Genomic DNA, 26,485 nt, shown 5'->3' with positions numbered 1-26,485 from the left:
AAAGGCCTTGTCTGACCCTTCATTCAAAGACGGGAAAGCTGAGGCACAGAGAGGGCAGATGACTGGCGTGGGGCTACTCAGCATGTCTGGAGCAGGGCTCAGGTAGAATGTGGGTTTCCTGCTTCCTGGTCCAGTCACTTGAACCTCTGCCTTCACCCTTTTGCCACGGAACATTTCTTCTACAGTCTCCACTCAGGGCTCCCAGCTTGTAGTGAGGCAGACAAGGGCAAAATGCAGGGAAACTGAGCCCAGAAAGACCAGGACAGCTGGGTGAGAAATTCACATAAGGCTGAGTCCAGCCTGACCTGACCATGATGTGAATGTCTGGCTTTCATTTGCTCCCATCCAACTTCCTTTAATCCACTTCCATCAAAGAGATATTTATTGAGCACCTACTATGTGCTGGCCACTCATCCAGATTCTTTGCATACATCAATAAACAAAACAAAGACCCTGTGCCTCCTGGACCCCATATTCTAGTGGGAGATAGGCAATAAGAAGACTAAGTATATGACATATTGCATGCTACATGATCACAAGCCTATGGAAAAAGATTAGGAGTTAGGGGTTTTAGAGTCACCAGGACAGGCCTCACAGAGAAGACATTAGAGCAAAGACCTGAAACAGGTGAGGGAGCCAGGACTCACCTGGCATGTTCGAGGAGGCCAGAGTGGCTGGAAGGGAGGGAGGTGAGAGGCAGGAGATGACATCAGAAAGGTCAAGGGGAGGGTGTAGATTATGTAGGGCCTTGAGCAGAAGGACATGCACACTCTGGCTGATGTGTTGAAATAAACAGAAGCAGTGAGGACGGGGCAAGGAGACCCAGTGAGGAGTCTCTTGCAATAATCCAGGCAACGGATGATGGAGGCTGGGACCAGGGGGTAGCAGTGAAAGTGGTAAAAAGGAGTCAGTTCCGAACATGAAGGTAGAGCTGGCAGGACTTGCTGACATTTTGGCTATGGCGTAAGAGAGAGAAGTCAAGGACAACACGAAGGTTTTGAGTAGGAGCAACTGAAAAAGTGAAGTGGCAGCAAGTGAATTGGGGAAGGCTATATGCGCTGGGGAGGGAAAACCAGAATTTCAGTTTGCACGTGTTGAATCTCAGTAACCTGTCACACACCTAGGTGGAGATGTCAAATGGGCTCCTGGATATTCCAGTCCGGGCTCCCAGCAGAGGTTTGGCTGGAGGAATCCATCACAGAGATGGAATTTAAGGCATACGGCCGACGAGATCACCAAGTGAATAAGTGTGGACAGAGAAAAGAACAGGGCCAAGGAGGGAGCCCTGGTGGCCCCAAGGTTATGAGAAGGCACCAGCAAAAAGGACTGAGGAGGGAGGAAAGAAAACGAAGGGAGTGTGAGAGCTTCCAGCTCTGCTCCCTCTCTGCTGCCCTCACAGAAGGAAACGGGATAGAGCCCCTGCCCTCAGCACAAGGTTATCTGGCTCTCAGACCAATTCTGCCCAGAGAAGATCCAGGAAGAGGTAGCAATGAGTTGCACCTTGAAGGACAGGGAGGATTTTCATAATCAAAGAAGAGGCTGGGTATTCCAGGTAGAGGGAACAGAATGTGCAGAGGCCCAGAGGCATTTAGATGCAAGCCCTTCGGAAGTACAATAGAGTCCAGTTTGGCTGAGCTTTAGAGTACGGCAGGGGTGGTGGATTATAGGGTAAATCAGAGCTGAGATTTCCTCCTCTAGGTTAAGCTTAACTTTCTTTCTTTTTTTTTTTTTTTGAGGAAGATTAGCCCTGAGCTAACATCTGCCGCCAATCCTCCTCTTTTTGCTGAGGAAGACTGGCCCTGAGCTAACATCCGTGCCCATCTTCCTCTACTTCTTATATGTGGGTCGCCTACCACAGCATGGCTTGCCAAGCGGTGCCATGTCCACATCTGGGATCTGAACCGGCAAACCCAGGGGCTGCCAAAGCGGAACGTGCGAACTTAACTGCTGCGCCACCGGGCCGGCCCCCTTAACTTTCTGACTGTCCAGAACTCAGCCTGGATGGAGCTACTGGACCCTGTGCTGCTTCCTGGGTCCTTCCCGCTGCTGCATGAACCATCTCTCTTCCTGTATCACAGAGCCTGAGGGTCATACCCTCCCCACCCTGAGTTACCAACGCCCTCCCGGCAATTTGCTGTGCCTGAGGATGACTTGAGTGCAGAACACCCTTCGAGCCAAGATGCCAGGAGTTAACTGGGGGGTGGGGAAACCACAGGGACAGGAGGAAGAGATTTTTAACAGCTTCTGGTGATAGAAATCATCCCCAGCCAGCCCCCTGGTACCAGTTTACTGTTCTCTATTTTAACTAAATATCTGTCACTCACGCATTCATGCTGCTGCTCCCTGGTCAGCTAGGCAGAAGTTACATCACAAGGGGTACTGGGAGGAGCACTGGACTGGGAGTTGCAAGCTCTGATCTCTACTCCTGGGACTGCCATTAATTGGAGGTGTGACCTTGGGCAAGTCCCTTCCTCTCTCTGAGCCTCAGTTTTCCCATCCATAAAGTGAGGGGACTGCACCAAACAGCCAGATGGTGCCTTCTGCTCTGGCCGACTAGTCCATTAACTCATGGCTCTTGTTATGATGTCCCCTGATAGCCTCATCTCAGTCCCCGAGTCTGTTTCAACCGCAGTTCACTGTACTCCCCGTGGAACTCTCATAACCATATGTTCTAAGAGGAATTATCTTCCAATTTCACCTTCCATTTGCATCTTAATTTAACTTTCATTCCTGGGTGCCTGCTGGAATGTCCAAGCCAAGCTTGATGATTTCTAATTAGGCTGCTGTTAAGCTAGTCCAGTGGTCCCCAGCAGGGCACTTGCTGGGAAGACAGCATGGGACAGTGGGAAGAGCAGGGGCCCCAGGCTCCGCCAGACCTGGACTCCAATCCCAGCTCTGCCACACGTCAGCAAGGTGATCTTGCACACGCCACTTTGCCTCTCTGAGCCTCAGTTTCTTTCTTGGTAAAATGGAAGAAATACCCTCTTTTTTCATAAGGCTGTTGAGAAGTTCAAGGGAAAAAAATAGACATGAGATGCCTAACTAAGTCAATTGGCAAACATTTCCTGTGTACCTACTATGTGTTAGGCACTGGATAAAAAAGCAGGCTCTCAAGCCCAACAGTCTGTTTCAAACCTGTCTTGGCTCCTCGTTAAGTCAGTGACCATAAAACCCCTGCAGATCAGTTTTTCCATCTGTAAAATGGGAACAGCAAGAGCAGCCTTATAACAGTACAGTAAACTCGTAAGGTTGCTGCGAAAAGTGAACTGATACAAGCAAAACACTTAAAGCAGCATATGGTTCATCGTAAGTACGTACCCAACAAATATTAGTACTATTTATTGGTTGCCTATAATGTGAGAGACACTGTTCCAGGCACCTTACAAGCTTTCTTTTATTTAATCATGAGAACTCAATGAAAAAGATATTATCCTCATTTTTCAGATGAAGAAACTGAGGCACAGGGAGGTTAACCCACTCAAGGTCACATAACTAAGTACGCGCTGGTTCTGAGATTCAGTCCCATGGAGTCTGTGAACTACTATGTGACACGATCAGGACGTTCAGAGCATGGCACGCAGACATCATCATGTGAAGCGTCTATCACTGCCATCACACTGAAAGAGTAACCAGGTTTATGCTGGAGAAAAATTACAGGATGGCTGAACCCAAGAGTGGCAACTGCTAAGATTTCCCGGGACCAAACCTGCCTCTCAGTTTATGCCGGCTCACTCCATCCCCCCAGAGTCTCAGAGAAGGGAGGGCCTGCCCAAGCCTCATGCAGGGAAACGTGGGAAAACTGGAACCGCTCTCACCATTGTTTGAAAGCGCGTTTTATTAGGAGTGTAGGAAAAAGCTAGCCTGACTCTGTCCAGGCTGTGCCAGGACAGGCAGGAGGCGACCTCCTCCCTCCAAGAATGGCTGGTGGTCACTGGGACCCAGCTCCAGCCTTTTCCACTCCCACAAAGTGATACCCCTGCTCCACCCCCGCTTCTGTGACCCACACTCACTCACCACCCAGGGGTCCACATGCCCAGCAACAACAGGGCCTGGACATAGGGAGGTGGCTGCCAGACTCCCAAGTCCCCAAGTGTCTCCCTTGTCAGATCAGTCCAGCCAAACATCTCCCGTCTCCACCTCACTCCTAAGACAACGACTTTTCTCACTGAAAAGATTTTAAAAAGAAAACACCCCACAACACACACACACACACACACACAAGGCAGCAGGATATGGTTCTAAGACAGCCAAAATGGTGGCTTCCTGTTTCTTTAGGGATGTGTGTTTTGGAGTATGGCTTCGGACAAGGGTGTTGGTTGGGGACAGGGCTGCCTTCTGCTAAATTCTAAGAGAAAAAGAGAAAAGAGTGACGATCGCTCCCTGGCAGACAGATGCAGGCAGCTGGGATTGCGGCCCTGCGAACGCGCCTCTTTGAGGGAACTTTCTGCCCTTCCCGCGGCTGCAGTCAGCAGTCCGGAGACCTGGGATCCAGGCACCGACCATCTCTGAGTCTCAGTCACTGAATCTGTTAAATGGCACTCCTCCGGAGGGATCGCGAACATTTAGCGTCACACGCACTCTGGATCTCACGGAATCCCTGCCTGGCAGTCGGGTTCACAGGGCAGAGACGTGAGGGCGGGAGGGGCCGCCTGCACGCGGCTCAGCCTCGCCAGGAGCGTCCCCTCGGCGCTCGGTCCCAGCGGGAGGCACAAAGAGGGCCCCGGGCCAGGGCGCTGAGAGGGAGGCTGCGCTGCGGGGGGCGGGGGCAACCCAGGGCTTTTCAGTCCCAGCCCGAGAGTGAGCTCCAAGTCTCGGGGTCCAGGAGAGAGAAGGAAGCCGGCATCCTCTTAAGGGTGAGCCGCCGGGTGCGGAGGGACCGGCTGGTCCCCGGCGTGGGGAAGGGCTGCGGGCGGACCCTGCGGGCCAGGAGGGGCCTCGGAGGGCCGGGCGGGCCCCCGAGGAGCAGGGCTGAGCACTCAGGGGCACGACCAAGTTGCCTTCGCGAAAGGAGCGTCCTTCTCGGTTGCCGAGGGACCCTCACGCCGGGGGCCGCGGCGGGGCAGGGACAGGGCGGACGTGGCCGGGTGCGGCCTCGCCGAGGCTGGCGGGCGTCCGGACAGGGGCCCCCGGTGGCCCTCAGCCTCCCCGGCGTCGAGGGGCAGCGGCTCGGCCGGCAGAGCGAGTGGGAGGGGCGGGGGCACGGCGGCCGCTCGCTCCAGGCGCCCCGCGGGCTCCAGCCCGGAGCGCCCGGCGGGCCCGTCGCGCGTCGCTCCTACCTGCCCTGTTCATCTTCCAGCGCGCGGAGCCGGGCCGCCCGTCGGTCCGCCGTGCGTCCGTGCGTCCGTCCGTCCGAGCCGAGCCCGCGCGCCGCTCACTCCATGGCCGCCCCGCGGGGCCCGCACCCTGCGCCGCCCCGCCCCCGGCGCGCGCCGGACTCCGCGCGGCGCGCAGGGCCAGTGGGCGCGGGGCGCGAGCCTCGGGGCTGGGCGGGGCGCGGGGGCGAGCGCGGGCGCGGGGCGCGGGGCTCCGGGCGGGGCCGGCGGCGGGGCGGGGGCGGCGTCGCGGCGGCTCCGCGCTCGGGGCTCCCGGCTCCGCACCCGGCGCGCTGCGCTCGGCCGCCGCGCCTCCGCCCCTACTGGACGTTTCCTCCGCTCGCGGAGAGGAAGGCTTTTTCCCTTTCTGCTCCGTCAGGATCGAGGGAGCCGAGGGGCGAGGCGTCCCCGCGCACATTTAAAGGGGCCGTGGCCTGGGGACCGGGGGACCGCGCGAGGCTCGAGGGACTAGGATCCGGGCTGGGGCTGGGGGGAAGCCGGCGAGTTGGGCTTCTGGGGACTTCCCGGTTCCTCCGCCCGACGGACCGTCCTTCTCTTTCTTTTCAACCCGAGGCGTCCATTCAGTCCTGCGCCAAGTGCTGTGCTGAGCGCCGAGCAAGACAGCCCCAAATTCTTGTCCTCATGGAGCGTAAATGGGAGAACGTCAGTGGAGACACAAGACAAATAAGCCGCAAATAGCATTTCAGAGAGTGATAAGTGCCTTGAGGGAGATAAACCAGGGTAATGGGGCAGAGCAGTGGCTCTCAAAGTGTGCCGGCCAGCGTCACAATTGTTAGAAACAGCAAATTCTCGGGAGCCTCCCTAGACTTACTGAGTGAGAAATCCCGTGTTTAACAAACCCTTCTGTTGCTTTTGATGAAAGCTAAAGTTTGAGAACCACTTGAGTAGAGAATGGGTGATCAAGGAAGGCCTCCCTGAGGAGGTGACATTGAAAGGGAAGCGTGGTTGATGGGAAGCCTTTCTTTGTTCTCTCGTGGCACGCTGGCCAGCCAGCACCTCCCTGGGACCAGGCCGGTGCTGGGTGACGTGGATGACTCAGACCAAGCTCTCGGTCTGATTGGCCACGCAAACACAGGCAGATGGTTTTGCTTCCCGGACAAGAGCTGGGATGGGGACAGGAGTGCATAGGAGCTTGTGGGGACCCAGAGGTGGCGCCCAAGTGGAGAGAGTTCAAGCAAAAGAAAGGCCTTTCAGACAGAGGGACTAGCTTGGGCAAAGACTTAGAGGTGTGGAAAGGCGGCCCATTGGAGGAGCCTGTGAAGGCTTTGGCTCGTCAGCGACATAGAAGATGGAAGGGTGCCAGGTGCTTTGAATGCCACACTGGGGCTTCCTTCCACCAGCCATTGGAAGAGGGGTGCAAGGATCATATCTTTCATATATATCTGGCAGCTAACATTTATGGAGCGCCTACTGTGTGCCTGGCATGCTGCTGAGCTCTGTACTTGTGTGTTGACCCATTTAAGCCCCACCACAACCCTACGAAGCTGGTATCAAAATTCTTCCCATTTTACATTTGAGGAAACTGAGTAAACTAAGTGTTAGAATGAGATTTCCTGGCTCTGTGCTTGCCCTCGCTGCATCTCCAGAACCCGGCTCAAGGTGTGGCTTGGTCATTTAGCAGTCTGGCTGTGAGTCTGCCGTGGGCCAGGCTTTGGGCTTTCTGCAATTCCAGCGTGCTGTGGGAAGAGCGGGGAGGGGGCTGTCTCAATTCATCTTGGCAGTTTAGCCAAGGTATCTACTGTGTGGAAGTTGGGGGAGGAGCATGGGACATCCCTCCCCTTCCCCCCCAACCACCACCACCATCCCTTCCTGTCCATCAAGTGGGGAAGAAAGACCCAGAAATGACCTCCTGCCAGCGTGATGGCTCCAGGGCAGGGGCTGTTTCTGCCCTGCTCACCACTGCAGCCCTCGCATCTGAACATAGAACCCAGCACTTAGTAGGTGTTAAAAAAATATGTCTTGTCCACAAGAATAAAGGCTTAGGACAGAGGTTCAGCCTGTTCTTCGGGACCACTTTGGTTTTCTGGGATTGAAGGTGCCAGAGGCCAGAATTTTTGTGCCTTTGACCAGCTGTGCTGGGACCTTGAGAGGAGCAGAATTCCAGATGGACACGGGGCATCTCACAGCCTTGCCATGTCTCCCCGAACCTGGAGACCTCTGGTCCAGCCTTGGGTCTAGGTGGTCCCCAATAACCAGGTAAACACCTTACTGCTCTAAGCCTGCTTCATGGAGCAGGAACATCAGCATCACTCGAGTGCTTCTTAGAAACGCAGAGCCTCGGGCTCCACCCCAGACCTGCTAAACCAAAATCTGCATTTCAACAAGGTCTCCAGATTTTCTGTATACACATTACAGTTGGAGAAACACTGCCCCAGATAACCCACCCCATTTCTTTTTGGCCAGATGTGCTGCCAAAGTATGCAAAACTAGAGAAAAGACATAGATTCCCCAGTTTCTCACTGGGGTGAGAAGTGAATCCCTTGACCTCTGTCTCTATATTAATACATCATTTTATTATTATTATTTTTTTGCTGAGGAAGATTCACCCTGAACTAACACCCGTGCCAATCTTCATGTTCATCTCTGAGCAGCCACAGAGTTTTTAAGCCTGAAACATTTTGTGGAGAAATTCTTGTGTCTCTGGAATAGAAAATCTACAGCAGAATTTGTTACTTGGGCTCTTGATAAACTTTATGAATCTCTGCATGGAGATGGTGGAGATGGTGATGGAAGTGATGGTGGAGGTGGGAGAGGTGGTGTTGGAGTTGAAGGAGGGGGAGGAGGTAGAGGTGCTGAGGTGACAGAAGTGGTGGAGGCGAAGGAGGTGACAAAAGTAGCTGTGGAAGTCATGGTGAAGATGGAAGACGACGTAGTTGGTGGTGGCGGAGGAGGTGGAGGGAGTGGAATTGACAAATCTGGGGGAGGTGGATTTGGAGAAGGGATGCAGGCGGTAGAGTTGGTGTGGTAAGTGAGGGGATGGAGATGGAGTTGCGTAAGGTGATGGAAGTGGTGGAGCTGGTGGAGCCGAGTGAGGTGATAGGGGTGGTGGAGGTGGTGGTGGTAGGGGTGGTGGAGTTGACCAAGGCGGTGGAGATGATGGAAGTGGTGAAGATGGTGGTAGAGGAGGTGGCGGGGGGGGGGGGGGGTGTCTGCTTGAGTATGGGTACAAATGAGTGAGTGGATAAATCACTTCAATATTTGATGCACAAAGAAAACATGTTTTAAAAATTAAGCTTGTTTCTGGGAATTAGCAATGAAACCCAAATAACCTAGGACCCTAAGGCAGGAGCAGGAGAGGGAGGCTCAGGTAATCCAGTCACTGGCCAAGTTACCCTTCTACCCTTTGCCTAGGGCCTGCACAAAGGAGAAGGGAGGGCCGGAAAAGACCTCAGTCTTTGCTAAGCCCTTTCCACTGCTGTTGAATTTGGGATTTGAGGCTAAGCAAAGTCTGCTTAAAAAGATCATAGCACCAGTGACAGTTGGGAAAAAATACATGTCTGAACTTGTTTAGCTGAACCCACACGTTGGTGTGGAGTGATAGGCTAAACGCTTATTCCTTTGTTTGCTTTTCCTAATAAGAGAAAATGGATGTGAAAGACCATGAGGCTTTACAAACATCCGGGGCTAATACTGGTGGTTGGACTCACTTAGTCCTTATGGAACCGAGCCATCACTACTCACTGAGCTCAGGGGATGGCCATAAATACCCACAGAGGACATGCGTGTGGGGGTAATGAGCATCATCAAGCCTTTTGCACATGTACTGTGCCCAAGAATCCTATAAAGGGATTATTATTTCCCCATTTCACACATGGGAAAACTGAGGCCCCGACGGGGGAAGTGACTTGCCCTTATAGCCAGCCAGGACTCACACCCCATTCACTCTGAGAACATGGTCTGAGTTCTTAACTACCAGGCTACACTATTTTCTCTATAATGGACAAAAAGTCTGCCGAGATTTTCACTTTTTCCAAATCACTCTCACCATCTTAGTTGTTCCTCTCAGCAAACTGAGAGCCACCAGGGTAGGTGTTATGCCCACTTGACAGTTTGGGAAACTGAGGCCTAGAGGGGAACGTAACTGGGCTGGGATCACACAGCAAGTTAGGGGAGCGGCCAGCACTGGAGTCCTCGCCTCCTGACATCCAGGCCCGAGCTGGAATCATGCGGTGCCTGAACCTGTGCCCTTCTCCTCAGACGGCAGCAGTCTCTTGCTTTGCCTTTTGAGGGCAGGAGACCCCCCGTTTTCTGAAGGAGCCTCCCAGTGTGGGGGCAGAGGGTGACACCTTTAAGGCAGATCCCCTCAGGAGTCTGGCCTCCTTGAGCCGGCTTCTTCTCTCTCCCTCCTTCTTTTGCTCCCTTCTTTCTCTCTGTCTGCCTTGGACGCTGTGGAAGGGGCGGTCAAGGGCCCACACTGTGGTTCTGATATGTCCAGGGAACAGCCAGGCGGGAGCCTCAGAGCCTGAGGAACTGGGGGTGAAAGGAACTCGGACAGCCAGCGCATTGCCGGATGAGGAGTCTGTGGCAGTAACAGCAGGCAACAGTAACACTGATAATAGTAATCAATGCTGACAGATAACCTCTACTGAGCACTTGGTGCTAAACCTCGTACATGCTTCTTGTGATCATGTGATTTCTATCAGTCTCCATTTTACAGATGAGAAAACCGAGGGCAGAGAGGTAAGAGACTTACTCAAGACTCAGAGCCAGCGGTGGTGCTGGGAGTAAACCTAAGTTTCTCTGTCCCCAAGGCCTGTGCTATTCACCTGATACCACATTTGTCCAAGGTCATGGCGCCAGGATCAGGACCAGAATCCCAGGTGGTCGTCCTTCCTTCCATCCTTCCTTCCTTCCATCCTTCCCACCTTCCTCCATTCTTCCCTCCCTCTCTCCTTTCCTTCCACAAAAATGCACTGAGTGCCTACTCTGTGCCAGGCACTAGGTCAGGTGCCAGGTAAACAGAATCCTTCTGTGCCTTCCAATGTTCCCAGGCCAGCTGAGGAGGCAGGACACCCAATGGCAAATTACCTGTCAGTTTGATGAGAGCACTAATGGGGGAACATAGGCCTCCCAGCTCCCCTCGGATGTCTTAGATCCCTGCTGTGGGGCTGGCAGGTTCCCTGGGGCCCCTAAAATCAAAGTCACCCCCTCACTGGAGCCTTTAAGATCCCCAGGCCCCTCCCCACTGAAGGCCGCTCCCTCACGCCTCTCGTACACACACAGAACGCTGCATAAACGCTCAGGATTCTCCAAGTAAGCACAGGTCCCCCACCTTTTTGTTATCCTTAGACCCTCCGGGGCTCATTACCTCCCTGCACACAGCTTAGGTGACCTCAGATCAGCACCGCGGAAATCCAGCTCCCTGTTCCTGCCTGCCTGAAGCCTCGCAGGGTGCTACACCAGCACCGTGGCATGTCCTCCAGAAACACAGAGCACCCGGGCTCTGAACACATAAGGGGGCCGTGGCCACGCCCCCAGACAGGCAGTAGAACTCTGGTCAGGAGCCACGCTGACCTGGGTGGGACCTGGGGGCAAGTCCCAGCCTCAGTTTCCCCATTGGTAGATCATAATAGGAAGTATTTGCTGAGCGCTTATTTTGTGCACTTGGTAAGTGTCTTGAGTATATTATTAACTCACTTAATCCTCTCAATGAACCTGTGAAGTAGGCACTATTGTTACCCCCATGTTTCAGATGAGACTCCCATGGCACAGAGAGGCCAAGGCACTTGCCTGGGGATACTCAGCTAGTAAGTGGTGGGCACCCCGTCCTGGCTCTGGGGCGGGCTTTCCTACCCACTTCAACACGCTGTCCCCTCTGTCAAGTGGATACGATAATAATCGCTGCTCGTTAAAGGAGATAATTCACCTAAAGCATTCAGGAGGGGAAAGAGGGACACAGGAGGTGCTCAATAAATGATCACTATCATTTAAATGTCTTGTACATAGTTGGTGCTTAATAACTGTTAACAAACTAAGTACACCAGAACTGGGGCACACAAACCCCACAATCAGAGGAAGAGAGGGGCAGGCGAGAGCATTTATTGAGCAGCCACTGTATACGGGGATGGGTGAGAGGAGTAATGTGGGAACCCCACAGGAGCCTGGGGAGACAGCCTGGGTTCTACTTCCTGCCCCGGCCCAGAGGGGTGACAGTCAGGGTTTTGTTTTGGGGGCCCAGCTCTAAGGCTGGGCCATGATTCTGTCCTGCTCCTCCGGCTGAGTGCCCCTGGGTTTCCATGGGGGCAGGTATACCTTTTGTCTACAGGGAGAAAATGCATGTTATTAAAAAGGAAATGACCCTGGCCCCACAGCCTCTTGAGCTGCTGACCCGCAGGTTCCCCCAGCCTTGGACTGCTCGCCCCGCAGAGCCACGGCCAGAGCACCATCAGCTCCCAGGCCTTATCTTGCCCTGGAAAGCCATCGAGTCACCTTCCTGGCTCCAGAGTGGGCAGATCGGAGCCAGACACCTGCTAGGTGGATGGAGTCTTTGCAAGGTCGCCCTTCCCTTCCTGTGCCCCAAAGATTGGTGGGGGGAACGTCAGATAAGTTCGGCTTAGGTATCTCCAACCCCCACTGTACACACCTGGCCAGGCACAAGGAGAGAAAGGAGCCGGGGCCTGGAGACCCTGGCTCCACAGATCACTGGCTCTGTGGCCTTGGGCAAGACTCTGCACCTCAGTCTCTCCTCTGTAAAATGGGAATAGTGAGACCTTTCTCTTGGGTCGTGTGGTGAAGGTTAAAGGAATGTTGGTTTCCCTCTCTCGTCACTTTCCTGTCCTTGAAGAGCTCACAGTACGGTTGAGAGAAGGGCTTGTGGGCAGCTAATAGTGATGCAGTGGAGTGAAAGTAGGGGATTGAGATGAGCTAAGGGGCTAGAGGAAGGGAGGTGACATTGTGCTGGCCTTTAAAGGTCAGGTGGCATTTTCCAGGTGGAGGAGTAGGGTCGCCATTCCAGGTAGGGGAGCAGCCTGAGCAAGCACCTGTGGGGTGCAAGAGGGAGGCAGGGTTGGAGCAAGGTGAGAAGAGCGCTATGGTCACAGCACAGGATGGGTGTGGGGAAAAGCTCTCTAATGGCCTGCTGAAGAGTTTGGACTTGACCCCATAGGTGATAGGGAGCCATAGAATGTTGCTGGGTGAGGGAGTGACATGGTCAGACTTGTGTGGTAGCTGGAGTGGGAGGAACAAGCCTGGAGTGGGGATGACCTGAGGAGGCTGGGGCGGGGCCCCCGAGAGAGATTAGGCCTGAATTCATGAATGCTCCTGACTCACAGTTGTAGGGGCTCAATGCATGCTGGGAAGGTTTTCAGAAGGAGGTAGGCTTTGCCCTGTACCCTGAAGGAATCACAGGAGGAGAGGGGAGCAGGAAAGGGCGCGCCAGGCAGGGGCCAGGGCAGGCCGGCGCCCAGTTTGGCTGAGTGTCCAGGGTGCAGGGCGAGAGGGGCAGGCAGGGGCTCGTAGGCCTTTGTCCAGCAGGCCTGCGGCTCCCCAAGGAAGGGCTGAGCTCTGGGGGAGGGGAGTCGGGCTGGGCAGGGCCAGCTCGGAGTTATCACCAGTGGGTGGGACCCAAGGTCTGTGGAGGAAGGGACCACCCTCTTCCGGCCAGCCATTTTTTTTCCTTCTGCTGGCCGGCTTGGCTTTTTCCCCTAGGCTGCATTTCCACAAGGGCCCCTCCTGGCTGGCTGGGCGTGGGCATGGCTCCACCACACACCCGGCAGCAGGGGCGGCCCGGCCGGAGGCTTCCTGCCCCTCTCTGGGCTGGCCGATTGGAGGAAAACAGCCCTCGAGCCTTCTTCAAAACAGGAAACTGCTCTCCCTGCTTCCTGAAGGACAGGAACTGTCCCCATGGCAACCATGGGACAAAGAGGCCACCTTAACCCTTCCGAGGGCAGGCCTGGCTGAGAGCCCTTCTTACCACCCCCTGGTGGGTGTGGCACTGTACAGGTGACGGGGTCTGCTGCAGGGATGTGCTCCAATGGAAAGGCAGAGCTGGGATTTGTACCCATTGTGTGGATGACAGCGTTGAGGCTAACTCAGAGGGTGAAGGCCTGCCCACACAGTAAGTCAAGCGCAGCAGGGCACAGCGTGGGGTCTGAAGCCGGGCTGACTCCATCGAAGTCTTGGCTCCCTGCCGGCTGTGTACCTTGGACAGGTGCTTTAGCCTTCCTGTCGTCCGTTTCTCTTCCTGTGAGATGGGATGATTACAATGCTGGCCTCATGAGGCTGCTGTGAGCATCTGCTGAGGTGGTCCACTCGTCCACTGCATCCTCACTGGTGCTGTGTGAGCTGTAGCAGGCCCCAAGGACACGACAGTGACACGAGCCTGACGAAAGCTCCTGCCTGGAGGGTGAGTGTCATGGTTGGGGCAGGCAGGCAGTGAAGTCCACAGATCAGTGCACGTGAGAGAGATTGACGGTGCCGTGAGCAAGGATGGGGAGCAGAGTGCAGAGACGCCCCCCAGCTTGGTGGTCCCCTCAGAGGCGAGGACACTGAGGGGAGTAAGAAGGAGCCTGTCTTGTGAAAACCTGGGGTGAGCCTTCAGGCAGAGGGGCCAGAAGGAGAAGGGTCCAGAGGTGGGGAAGGTTCCGGGAGTGGGGTGAGGGAGGGAGCAGGCAGAGGGGCTGGTCATCAGAGCCCCTGGGTTGCATGCTCGGAGCAGGTGGAGCCGTGTGGGGTGAAGCAGGCACCCCAGGCTATGCGTGCCGATGGGATGTACTCGGCGTGACAGGACGCAGGACTCTGAAAGTGTGTTTTCGGCTGGCGGGGGGCGGGGGGGGGCTTGCCCTGTGGACCCAGAGAGACCTGAGTCATGGGGAGAGGCAGTCCTTCTTGTTGTTTTGGGGGGCGGGGCAGGGCGGGGAGCCAGTGGCCTGTGCCCAGTGCTGCCACTGTTCAGGAGCCCAACCTTTTCCTTGACCTCCCACCAGGACACACCCCTCCCTCGTTCTCTGTCTGGATGCCCAGGGGCTGCTGTGAGGAGGCCACAGACGCGGCTTCCAGCATCATGGCACACGCGGCTGCTGCTTCACAGCTGCATTGGGAATAAGTTCCTCACCACAGCGTATCCTCATCACAGCTTCCAAGACCCGACACCCCCTCTCCACATCATCCCCCACCACCCACCGCCTTTTCCCTCCTGTCCAGCAGCACTGGCCTTCCTCTCCATCCCTGACCCTGCCTAGCTCTCTCCAGCCCCAGGGACTTTGCACCTGCCATTCAGTGCTCTCTAGAAAATACCTTCCCAAATTTTCACATGGCTGGGCCAGCTCCCCTCATCAGTCAGGTCTCAAATGTCACCTCTTCACAGAGACACCCCCCCCCGACCCCAGTCTCTCACCGTCTCATCACCCCGTGTCCCCTCTTCAGCAGCACTTACCCATAGCTGAGACCCTCCTGTTTGTCTGTGTACCTGTGTGCTGTCTGTCTCCCCACCTAGAATGCCAGCTCCCTGAGGGCAGGGCTGGCTCTCTCTTGTCGGCCGCCCTCTCCCGGCACCTGGGACAGGGCCTGGCTCACCCCAGTATCTGCTGCACACCGGAGTGAACAGATAGCGACAGAGACGTCCATTCCCGGGGCTTATCACCACTCCCCCTCACCTCCACAGTCTGAGGGGACTGGTGGTCTCTCTGTAGGAAGGCAGCTCTCAAGAGGGGTTAGTGGAGGTGAGGGGAGCAAGAATTAACTGTCCACCCTAGAGAGGGACTAAGGTTTGCTCACCGACAAACACACTAATGTCTGTTCACTGTGTTACCACTCCCAGGAGCTGGATTGGGGCCCGGAGCACTGGGAGGGATGCCGCATTATCCCCATTTTCCAGATGAGGAAACTGAGGCTCAGAGAAGTAAAGTCTCGTGCCCGAGGCCACATGGCTGGGAAGCGGCGGAGTTGAGGGAGGACTCAGGACTGACGACTGGGAGCCTGCACCTTTCTCCTCACCCTCCCACCACAAGCTGAAAGGGGCCTCGATTGACTCTCTGAAAAGTCTCCTCCGAGGCTTCCTCAAGGCCACTGCCACCAGCCACATCTTTGGGTTAAGATTCTTCTGGGCTGGTTAAAATATGCATTCCAAAGGCTCTCCCAGGCCACTGAGTTCAGATCCCCTGGGGCTGGGATCCAGATTCTTTGTTTTGGGAAACATGGGGTTAAGGCTTTGGAGGACCCAATAAAAGGCGAGTGGAGCCTGCAGTGGGAGGGGCACAGGGACCTCTTTCTAGACAAAGGACTTGAAGTTCCAACTGGGTCACCAGGAGAGAACCTGACCACAGTAATCCACCAGTGTGTACTAATGTCCAAAGGGGTGCGTCTCCCTGCCCTGCCCAGCCCCCGGGAAGGCCCTGCCGCACACTCCATCCCAACTTCCTATCTCTGACAACCACCTGCACTTGAGCTCCCCCAGGAACAGGAGCTCACGGCCTCACAGGCCACCCTTCCCCCGTGGGACAGCTTTGCAGAATGAGAGTGGCAATGTCACCTTTCCTGATGCACCAGGGAGAGCAGCAGGTCACAGAGAGGCATTTGATGAGCTGCAACATGGGCTGCTGACTTCTTTTCCCCTGGGGCTCCAGAGCGGGGACGTGTCTCTGCCGGCCCCAAGGCAGAGGCTGAGGGAGATAGCTGCTCTGGAAAGACCATATTAATTAGCTTAATAAGAGCATGTGTGACTGAGCAGTTGTGCACGGAGAGGGACCCAGGAGGCAATGTGACCCCCTGTCATGGGCACCATCAATTGCTGGGGTGAGCCTCCCGCACCTGGAACCAGATGCTTAGAGAAATGAATCGGGCCCAGTCTGGGAACACCATTAAAACACTTGGCGCTCTGGGCGCTGGTCCATTGCCCCATGGTTGCTGTCCTCCTTCCTTCTAGAAGAGGCTGCAGTCAACAGGCATGCTTTCTTGTGGGAGCTGGCGGGGGCTACAGGCTGCCTCCTGACCCTCTCCCGCTCAGGGAGTCCCTCGTGAGGGGCCGGCATGGGTGGGGAGGGGGAGAGGGTGTGGATGACACACTGGGGGTTGAGCCTCAGCCCCACTGCTTCCCAGCTCTGAGACCCGGGCAAATCCTTTCCCTTCTGCGTGTCCCTCTCCTCATCTGTGAAATGGGGTATTTCCTTACCAACCGCACATGCCCAGTAGGAAGACGAGATAAGATAATGACCCTCAAGTGCTCAGCCTGGTGCGTGGCACAGGGTAACTACTCAGGAGATGCCACATGCCATCACTGAGGCTCATTAATGAGGAAGCACCGGGCACGAAGTGGGCCATTGCTTAGGCTGTGGTAGCTTTTAGCTAGTAGACATTTGCTTGTGTCTAGTCAAAGTCTAATCCGCACACAGTTTCTCACTGACTTGACAGTTTGGTTAGCTAATTTTTAGCTATTTCTGAAGACAGTATCTGCTACACACCGGAGTGACCCCTGTCTTCTCCTCGCCTATTTGTTTCAACCCTACTTAGCAAGCAGTCAAAAAGCATCATCGGTTCTTGCCTCACACCTGGGATCAGCAACATAATTTGTGAGGCCCAGTGCAGAATGAAAATGCAGTACCTCTTGTTCAAAAATTAAGAATTTCAAGGTGCCGACGCCAGAGCACAGGGGTTTAAACCAAGCACAAGGTCCTCCAGAGCGTGCGTCCCTGTGTGACAGCACCAGTCACATGCCCATGGAGCTTCCCCAAGCACACCAGTGCTAGGAAAGCAGCATCTCGGGGAGTCTCACTCCCAGCTCACAGCCTGGCATGGAATATGAGCTAAGCACACGTTTACTGAGTGAGTGAAATGGTGCATTCACGCTGAGCTCTGTGAGAGGGATGCAGGGTTGTGAATTTGCAGATGGGTAAATTGAGGCTCAGGAAAGCTCCTGCCTCACGTGGCATCACCCAAGCCCAGGTCCCTGCCTCCTGCCTGGCGTGCTTGCCCGCTGTTCCATGCTGACCCCAATCCTGGCCTGTGTTTTCCTGATCCCAGAGAGAAGGGGTAGTGTTTACCACAGGCTGAACTTTATTTTATTTTTGTGTTTTCCAATAATTGATTCCAACAGTCCTACAGACGTCCTGCTGAAGGAAAACATGTTTTGCTCGCTCAGCCTTCGACTTCCTCATGGCGCCACAGTGGTGGGGGCCCATGGCCGCGAGGAAAGCGTGGGGTGACTTTTCCCTTGCTTATTTTATTTTTTCCATCTCACTGTCGGGGGACAACAAAACATGTTTTCCTTTTTCTCCAAAGGAAATCGGAACTTTCTTATTGGCTACTTGTCGCCTAAAATTCATCTTCCTTAACCTGTGATTATCTTGGATTGGGTCAGTTGTGTGGTTGAACTTCAGAATAAAGGGATGTTCTTTGTTTTACTGAAAGGACAACTGTCAAAACCAAAATTTTCATTCACATGAAGCCATCGGCTCCACTGAAATTCACCTTGGCTTTCCTGTCAGAGTCTGTGCACACGTTTGAATGCTTTATTATCCCAAGTTCACCTTTCTCCAAGTGCAGGACTGGGTAAACACACACACAGCCAATCTTCTGGTCAAGGTGAATGGCTGCTTAGAGTTCATTGAAACAGATGTGGGTGTATGGTGTGAGGTAGGGGTCAAGAAACTTCTCCCCATGTGCATATCCAACTGATCCGGCTCCCTTTATTTAAAGCATCATCCTTTTGCCACTGTACTGCAGCATCTCATTGGCATAAATTGGTGATTCTACACATGTTGGTCTAGTTCTGGACTTTCTATTCTCTTCCCTTAGTCTATTTGTCAATCTTTCTACCAAGACCACCTATCTTAATTACTGTTGTGTCCACTGAAGTTGATAAATCATGGTTGGCTTAATAACTCCCCTATTGCTGAACATTTAGGTTGTTTCCAATGTTTTATTATCATGACTTACATCCTACAAAGTCATAGTAATAAAAAAAGCAATAATAGCTGAGATGAAGTGCCAGGCGCTGTTCTAAGTGCTTTCCATATATTAACTGGTTTAATCTTCACAAGGACCCTTCGAGGGAGGTGCTACTGTGATCTCCTCTTTGAGAGATGAGGAAGTTGGGGCACTGAGGGGGTTGTCATTTGCCTTCAGTCCATGGCTTCTGCCCGGCAGAGCTGGGTTCTGAACCCAGGCAGGCTGGCTCTTGGACCTGCACTTTCATCCACTCCCCTCTATGTTGAGAGCAGATAAAAGGGAAATGCATAAAGGAATGACTCAAATGCAGGCAATGATGCCTCCCTTATCTTCTTGAATTAATGACGTGGCTCAATGGCTGTGGAGCCTGAGTGCCCTGGGACCCCGCCCCAACTCCACCACTCACTGGCCTGACTTTGGGCAGGTCACTACTCCTCTTTAAGCCTCAGTTTCCCCATCTGTAAAATGGAGATTACTGACCTACTTATACGTCTATAGACCTGTAGACCCTGAGCTGTCAGGGGGCTTCAGGGACCAATATGGTGCCTGCTGGCTCAGAGGAGCTGCCCTGCCCTGCCCAGGGGCCTTGCTAGCCTCAGAGGGCTCCTCTCAAAGAGGTCTTTCCTTTGCAGATATTCTGGGCTTCATGCTGGATCTGAAGGGGCCTTCCCAGATGGGGACACTGAGGCCTGGAGCAGCTGGGGGCATGACCTCTGGGACCCCAGAATCTGCTTCTCACAGCATCTCTCTGCATTTGTAGATCTGAAGCTCAGGGCTTTCCTAGTTATCAGCTCACCAGGGTGGGTGCTCTGCCCAGAACACCCCCTCCCCATTCACTGGGCGGCAACTCCCCCTCCACAGGCAGCCTAGCCTCACCACCCCAGGACGGCTCTCCCGACCTGCAGGCCAGATAAGCATCTGATGATATGGCCTGCCTCTTGCAACTGGACTCTGAGCTCAATGAGGACAGGACCCTGTCCTGGTTCTACTGACAGAGCCTGGCACAGGGAGACATCAGGAGGTGTTTGCTGAATGAATGAGTGACTCTTATCAGTTACCAGTGAGCAACCATCCTGGTTTGCCCAGGTCGGAGGGGTTTTCTGGGATGCAGGACTTTCAGTGCGAAGACCATAAACGTCTTGGGTAAACAGGAGACCTGGTCACCTTCAGACACCCCGCGTGGCTGGCACGGGGTCCAGGCTTCACGGTCGTGTTTGATCTAATCCTCACGTCGTGGGTCGGGGTCCAGAAGCAGAGCCCGAGTCAGGGATCCAGATGTGCGTGAATTATTGAAGAAGCTCTCTTGCAGTGGGTGAGGGATGCAAGGAGGGCACCAAAACGCCAGGCAGAGCTGTGGTCCCCGCTGGAGATGGCCTCAGCCTGGCCCCCTGGGGGACTCTGGAGCACAAACAGACCCCCAGAGTTGACCCCACCTCGAGTGGAGGGGCCCACGCTGGAGAAAGGTGGAGGCTGGGGCAATGCTCAGGAGAGCAGGGCAGCTCTCAGTCGCGAGCAGCCAAGAGCACCGCAGCTGGGGGACAGGAGCACAGCCCTGTAATGGGGGCCGGGGCAGAGCCCCCAGAGTCCACGACACTTCATAACAGCTATGGAGGGAGGTGAAGTGTGATTAAAGCCCCAATGACCTTTTTAACCTAACACCATCCAGTGGCTCCCTGTGCTGAGAATAAAATCTGAAGCCCTTACAAGGGCTGCTGGCCCTATTTCTCTCCTCCCTTACCTCATTAACTCTTGGCACCCTGGCCTCCTCTCCTGTCACTATGCTGGCCAAGCTTTGCCTGACCAACAGCCTTCGTCCTGGCTCTTTGCTCCCTCTGCCTGGAGTCCCCTTGGCCCAGATCTCTCTCTCTCTGGCTCCTCCTCATCATTCAGGTCTCAGCTCACATGCCACCTCCTTGGAGAGGCTGTCCCTGAACACTCTCACTAATGCTGCCCCAGGCCATGGGCACTCTCCTCCACGTGACTCGGGATTATTTTCTTCATTGCACTCACCACTCTCTGAAATCACTCTATTTGTTTTGTTCAATTGCTTTCTGTCTGTCTCCATCTCCAGAATGTAAATTCTGTGAGGGCAGCGAGCTTTCCTGCACCTGTTTTACGGCAGGTGCTCAATAAATATTTGTCAAATGAATGAACATGTCCCTACTTTAAGATCAGAAAAATGGAGTCTCTGAAAAGTCACGGGACTTGCAGGCAAGGTCACTGGCTGGTGAGTGGCAGTCAGGAGGTTGTGCTCTTGACCACCAGGCAGCCCTCCTCCCTCACCTCATGGCCAGCCCCGCGACGGACACATGCTGGAGTGTGCAGGAGGGCTCCCCAGCTCCTGCCTCAGGACCTGGCAGAACAGGGGCTGGCAGATGTGTGGGGAGCAGATGAGTGACAGTGACAGGATGAGAAACCCTTCTTGACCTCTTGGAAGGGGCTGCTGAGCTGGCTGTGTCCTGCGTGCATTTCCTGGGCACTCTGGATGCATGAGCCCCTCCAGTCCACACCGCCATCCTCTGATCAGAATGCACCGGCCGGCTCCCGGGGGGTGGGGTGGCGGGTGCTGTCTGCCTCGGTGATCAATGTGAATAATAAACGTTTAGAGTTAATAAGCTCTAGTTAACTTCTCTCGCTTCAGTGACTAATGGGCTTCCCGGAGCCCATAACTCACGCTGTCGGCCAGCCTCCCTTTCCTCCGCGGCTGCCCTGGACCCAGCCTGCTGAGAGATGTTGCCAAGGGAGAGGAGGGACCTGACACGGCCGAGGCCTTATTTATGGCACTGAACGCAGGGCTTCTGGGGAGCCGCAGGGTCTTTCTGGCTCCAGAAAGGAAACCTTTGGGGCTGGGGGAGGTTGGTAATCCATCTGCCGTTCAGGCACCCCTCTGCCACCAGTGGCTGGGGGACCGCGGATGAGTTATTTCCCCTCTTGGACCTCCAGTTCCTCATCTGTCAAGGAAGATAATAATAACCTGGGCTGTTCCAAGAATCAAAGATGTGACGGATATAAATAGTGCTAGACAGTGGGGAGGGGTTGGTCAGTTCTGTTGGCAAATGTGTGAAAAGTTGAGGGAGAAGAGAAGGTAGCTATGAATAGAGATCTCAAAGATGTGTGCCCCATGCTCCTCAAAGGGTCCTCAGACCAGCAGCATCCGAATCTCCTGGTGGCTTGCTGGAAATGCAGAATGTTGGGTCAGGCTCCAGACCTGCTGGACCCGAATCTGCATGTTAATAAGATGCCCAGTGGTTTTTGTGTCTGTTTCAGCCTGGGAATCGCTGGCCTAGACCAAGCATGGCCGGTAAATACCTTTGGTCCTTGGATTCACCAGTCTGCTGCCGATGCAGACATTGCTAATCAATCACAGAACTCTTGCCAGTGGAGCTTAGAAACAGCCTCAGAATCCCTTTCTGCATAGCAGCCTCTGCCACTGTTCAGAACTGGCATGCAATACGGAAACTGGCTATTGTCCTGGTCCAAGACCCTGCAGCCCCAAACCTTTGACCAAGATTAGGAAACCCAGCCCAGTCCCTTCTGCACAGCTTCTGGAACCAGTACCATTCACAAGATAGAAAGGTAGGATGAGGCACAGGAGAGGCAGATGTGGGAAACTGAGGGAGGAAACATCGGTGAGGCTCAGTGAGCAATGGGATTCCTGCTAGCGTGAGGGTGGGAAGAGGAGTGGACACTTGAATATCACTTGGAAGGCCCAGGAAGGGGGTCTGCAGGAAGCTGGACCCTCCAGCTCGGCAGGGGGAGGGCAGCCTTCCACGCTAGTGCCCTGTGTTCGTGATCGTGACACGACAGGCAGATCTCCATACAAAGCACTTCAAAATGACTTTTAAGAAAAAGTGTTTACTACATAAATTATTAGAGCTATAAAAACTTATTGTGAAAGTCAAACAATACAGAAGTGACATAAAAAATATAATAATCTTGCTCCTAGCGATCCTCTTGCCCTGGGGTAACCAATGTTAGCAGTTGGGTGAATATTTCTTTCCATTTTACTCTTTGCTCTTTCAAACATATTTACAATAATAAGATCATACCGAATACCTGACTTTGCAACCTGTTTTCTGTCTAATAATATAAACATGGTTCCACGTCCATATATATGTATGTACAGGCATGCAAATCTAATTATTTTTTATCAGCTACCTAATATTTTGTAGAATGAATGTCTCAGGATTCATTCAATCATTGCCCTATTGATTGACATTTAGTACATTCTTTTTTTGTTTTTTTTTTTGTAACAAACACCTTTGTATGTATCTATATGGTTTTGCAGGATAAATTCTCCAAAGTGGAATGGCTGGATCAAAGGGCATACACATTTTAAACTTTAATAGAAACTGCAGATTACTGTCCCAAAAGATTGTGGCAGCTCACACTCCCACCAGCAGTGTCAAAACTGCTTGACTGCCCTGCTCCTTGCTGGCACTGGATGTCATCAATATTTAATATTTTTTTCCAAATGGCATCTCATTGTTCTTTTAATTTGCATTTCCACAACTGCCTGAAAGGTTGAACGTCTTTTTGTTTGCTTATTAGCCATTTGCATTTCTGCAGTGAATTGCCTGATCATATTCTCTGCACATGTTCCTTTCTTTAGTTGTGTTGTGTATTTTTCTTATAGATTTTTAGGCACTCTTTGCATGTTAATATTAACTCTTTGTCTCATAATGTGGTCCACCTCTGTGCCAAAAAGATCTCTGCAAGCCACAAGGATAGAATTCCACATGATGGAACAATAGGAACGAATGCACATTCTTGCTCTGGGGTCTGCACTACCCTTGGATGGAGGAGGCGGGGCTTGTCCGCACAGGGCATCAGAGGCCGTGGGCTCCGGAGGAGGTAACAGCGGGATACGGCTGCTAAAACAGCTAAATTGGGGCCTCAGGTGCATTCACAGAGACAGAGAGTTTAAAATGCTCTGCCCGCTTCTGGGAAAGGCGTTCAGCTCTGAACCGCCGGAGAAGAATAAGGCGGGGGGGAGCCCCCTTACCAGGAGTAGCTGGTCCTGCTCAGCCTGGAACGGGGCAGGGCTGTCCCCGGACGTGGAGAGCAGACGGGCTACAGGACCAGAGGGAAGAGTGGGGACTTGGGAGACATCCCAGAGAGCTGGGTCCCAGCTGAGAGTGAGGAGGAATTTTCTCCTTATCCCCTGTTTTTAAAGATTTTATTTTTTTTCCTTTTTCTCCCCAAAGCCCCCCGGTACATAGTTGTACATTCTTTGTTGTGAGTCCTTCTAGTTGTGGCATGTGGGACGCCGCCTCAGCGTGGCCTGATGAGCAGTGCCATGTCCGCGCCCAGGATCCAAACCAACGAAACACTGGGCCGCCTGCAGCGGAGCGCGCGAACTCAACCACTCAGCCACAGGGCCAGCCCCCTTATCCCCCTGTTTTTAAAGATTTTATTTTTTTCCTTTTTCTCCCCAAAGCCCCCTGGTACATAGTTGTATATTCTTAGTTGTGGGTCCTTCTAGTTGTGGCATGTGGGACGCCGCCTCAGCATGGCTCTTCGAGCAGTGCCATGTCCGTGCCCAGGATTTGAACCGACCGACAAAACACTGGGCCGCCTGCAGCGGAGCGCACGAACTTAACCACTCGGCCACGGGGCCGGCCCCCCCCCCACCCCCCCATTTTTAGAATAGAAAGTTCCAAGCACTTTCTCCTCCTTTCCTGGTTTACCTTCTCGTAGTGCCTGCGATTTCTAACATTTCTAACATTACTACTTTTGTGTACTGTTTATGTCTCCTTGCTAGAATGTCAGCTCCATAAGCACTGAAGTTTTTGTCTGCTTTGCTCACTACCACGTCCCCTCCAGAAGCATCATTCTTGTTTCTCCTAGTCTGAGCTGTGCAGAAATGGGATGGGCTGAACAATAGGTAGTGAGCTCCCCATCAGGAGAGGCAAGCAAGCAGAATCTGCCTAGCCACCTAGCAGGCTTTCTGGACAGGGGATCCCACTATTCATCTGCAGTCCTCTCATCAAGGTGAAGTCTAGAAGGCCTTGGACCAACAGGAGACCCCCTGGGCCTCCCAGGGCTGCGAGGGGCCTGTGGGTCAGCCAGCTGGGACACCAGAGCGCTCCAACTGGGTCAGCTTCTGTTTATGTCCTCGTCCTGGCCCATCCTGAGCCCCGGCCCCACCCCCGGTCAGCCCCAGTCCAACCTCGACTCTCCCCCCAGCATGAGGCCCTCATGTTTTGGAAAATCAACCGGCATCACACCAGACTGAAAATATCTCAAAATATCGCTTGCGACTTCCTCCCACCCCCCGAGGCCCCCGCCTGGGCGGGCGGCAACCTTTCCCTTGCTGTTGATTTTCAAGAAAGGCTCTTCCATCGCTGGGACACAGGGAATTTCCAGTATTTTTCTTCCTCTGCTTTTTTTTTTTGGCCTTCAGACGCTCACATTGTGTTGTCCTGACGCAGCTCCAGGCAATGTTTGGCCCCAAAGGCCTGGGCTGGGTCAGTGAGGCCTGGACCAGCAACCCTGGCTCCTTGGGCGCAGGAACAATGCCTCCATAATTCATTGAAAACTCCCCTCGGATGACTTTTTCCTGTTGCTGATTGTCTCCGCGTTCCAGGCCTGCACAAACTGCTTTTTCCTGCAGCTAAATTTAAAAGGGCCAGACCCTGGAAACAGTGCACAGGCTGGCCTCACTGTGGGGGCAAAGGTGGGGAGGCTGGGTGGAAGCGGAGCCCAGAAGCCACCACTTCTCCACCAGCCCTGAAACACACGCGTGTACATAGGTGGCTGCAGCCCTGTCTTCATTTTAATTCCCCAAACGGCCGTTAGAGCCCGTTGGGCCACAGTCATAGTCGTTGGAGTTCAGGAAAACCCTCAGGGTCTGTGGAGGTCAGAGGGGCCCCAGGTGCTGTCCCAGGGCAGGGAGAGAAGGCCAGTCTGGGGGGCCACAGGGCAGAGCCGGCCCCCGCTGGGCTCTGGATTCACAGGGTGAAGGAGAGGCGATTTCTCTCAGGCAGAGCAGAGCAAGGAGGGCATAGGCAGCCAGGAGGGAGTGAGCCCCTCATCGCTGGGGGTGTGCAAGCAGAGGTGGCATGACCACCTGCCAGGGAAGCTGTCAAGGGCTCATGGTGCCAGGTGGAAGGCAGGTGGCCAAGGGCCCTTTTGGGCCTCCGTGGCTCTGGCCTTGACACAGGTCAATGAGGAGGGGCTGGCCCTTCTGCACCAGCGGCCTTGGAGGTTCCAGAGGGAACAGAGACCACAGCCTTGCCACCTCTGCCCATGCAGTCCTGGTCTGTGGCTTTTGGCAAGTGTGACACTAAATTCTCTGGCCTTGACTTCCGGCTCTGCCACTGACCTGCTGTGTGACATTATGCAAATCTTTTTACCTCTCTGTGCCTCAATGTCCCCATCTTCGACATGGCAATAATAAAAGCACCTACATTATAGGGTTTTTAGGAGAAGTAAGCAAGTTAATACCTGTAAAGTGTGTAGAATAGTGCCTGGCACAGTGTAGATATGATAAAAATTATTATTATTATTATCAAGGGATTCTGAAGAGGAGCCATCTTTCATATGTCAGAAATGGCAGTGTTTTGTGTCAAGCATTGCCCCTTCGGGGGTCAGATTTAAGCCCCTCCAAGGGAGGAGGAAATCCTCCATGTCTGAGGGACCTGGTTTTGTCCCTAAGAGGCTGGAGTGTGGCATTGGGAAGAGGCAGAGTCCTGGGCACCGCCCCCACCCCCCGCCCATCTCCTGCTCCTCCTGCCTGCCCTTCTGAGCGGGTGCTTTCACGGGACATGGGGGCCCAGACCAGCACCCACTATCATTGTGTCATCCTGGATCAGCTGCTCGTCTGCCAGGCGACCTCACCAGCCTTGTCACCTCTTAGCGCCGGTCCCCACCTCACTGCAGAGAGGGCTGCAGGGAGGGAGAGGGCTGGATGAGACGGTGCCCGGGCAGGGGGGTGGGGCATGATGTGGAAAGCCCTGCTGGACAGAAAGCGAAACCTGGTGCTGCTGAGAAGTCCTAAGGCCCCGGCGGAGGTGTGCCGCCAGTGCCTGCAGACAGCATGGGGCACGCAGACCTGCCAGGGTGGAGACGCCCCCCAGCGGGCTCAGCTCTGCAGAAAGAGGTCCTCGGATGCTCTGGAGCCTGGCCAGGGTAGGTGGGGCGAAGGCTGGATCCCACCCATCCCTACTTCCTAGAGGAAAAGGCCAGGGGACAGTAGAGAAGAGGGGAGAGAAATATCAGACAGGGGACAGACCCAGCAAGTACCCCACGCAAAAGGATGACACGAG

The 26,485-nt window shown here is 54.1% G+C and overlaps 1 protein-coding gene and 1 long non-coding RNA gene across 3 annotated transcripts in view; one reads left to right on the top strand and one right to left on the bottom strand.

Annotated features, from left to right (window-relative positions):
- FGD5 (FYVE, RhoGEF and PH domain containing 5) overlaps window positions 1-5,518 on the bottom strand; it is a 110,708-nt gene extending 105,190 nt beyond the window's left edge. The window contains exon 1 of the mRNA XM_070574643.1: window positions 5,277-5,518. Coding sequence (XP_070430744.1) covers window positions 5,277-5,289 — 13 coding nt within the window. The 5' untranslated portion in view covers window positions 5,290-5,518. The remainder of the gene's footprint in view (window positions 1-5,276) is intronic.
- LOC103551372 (uncharacterized) overlaps window positions 4,756-26,485 on the top strand; it is a 73,664-nt gene continuing 51,934 nt past the window's right edge. The window contains exon 1 of one of the 2 annotated variants that reach the window (XR_544993.2): window positions 4,756-4,853. This is a non-coding gene — a long non-coding RNA (uncharacterized lncRNA). Of the gene's footprint in view, window positions 4,854-13,230; window positions 13,678-26,485 lie in introns of those variants that run through there. The other variant, XR_011526838.1, reaches the window with a different exon arrangement.

This window comes from Equus przewalskii, chromosome 15 (assembly GCF_037783145.1).
Source record: "Equus przewalskii isolate Varuska chromosome 15, EquPr2, whole genome shotgun sequence".
NCBI classification, from domain to species: domain Eukaryota; kingdom Metazoa; phylum Chordata; class Mammalia; order Perissodactyla; family Equidae; genus Equus; species Equus przewalskii.
The sequence above is the reverse complement of the archived record's forward strand: the minus strand, read 5'-3'. Positions and strand labels throughout refer to the sequence as shown.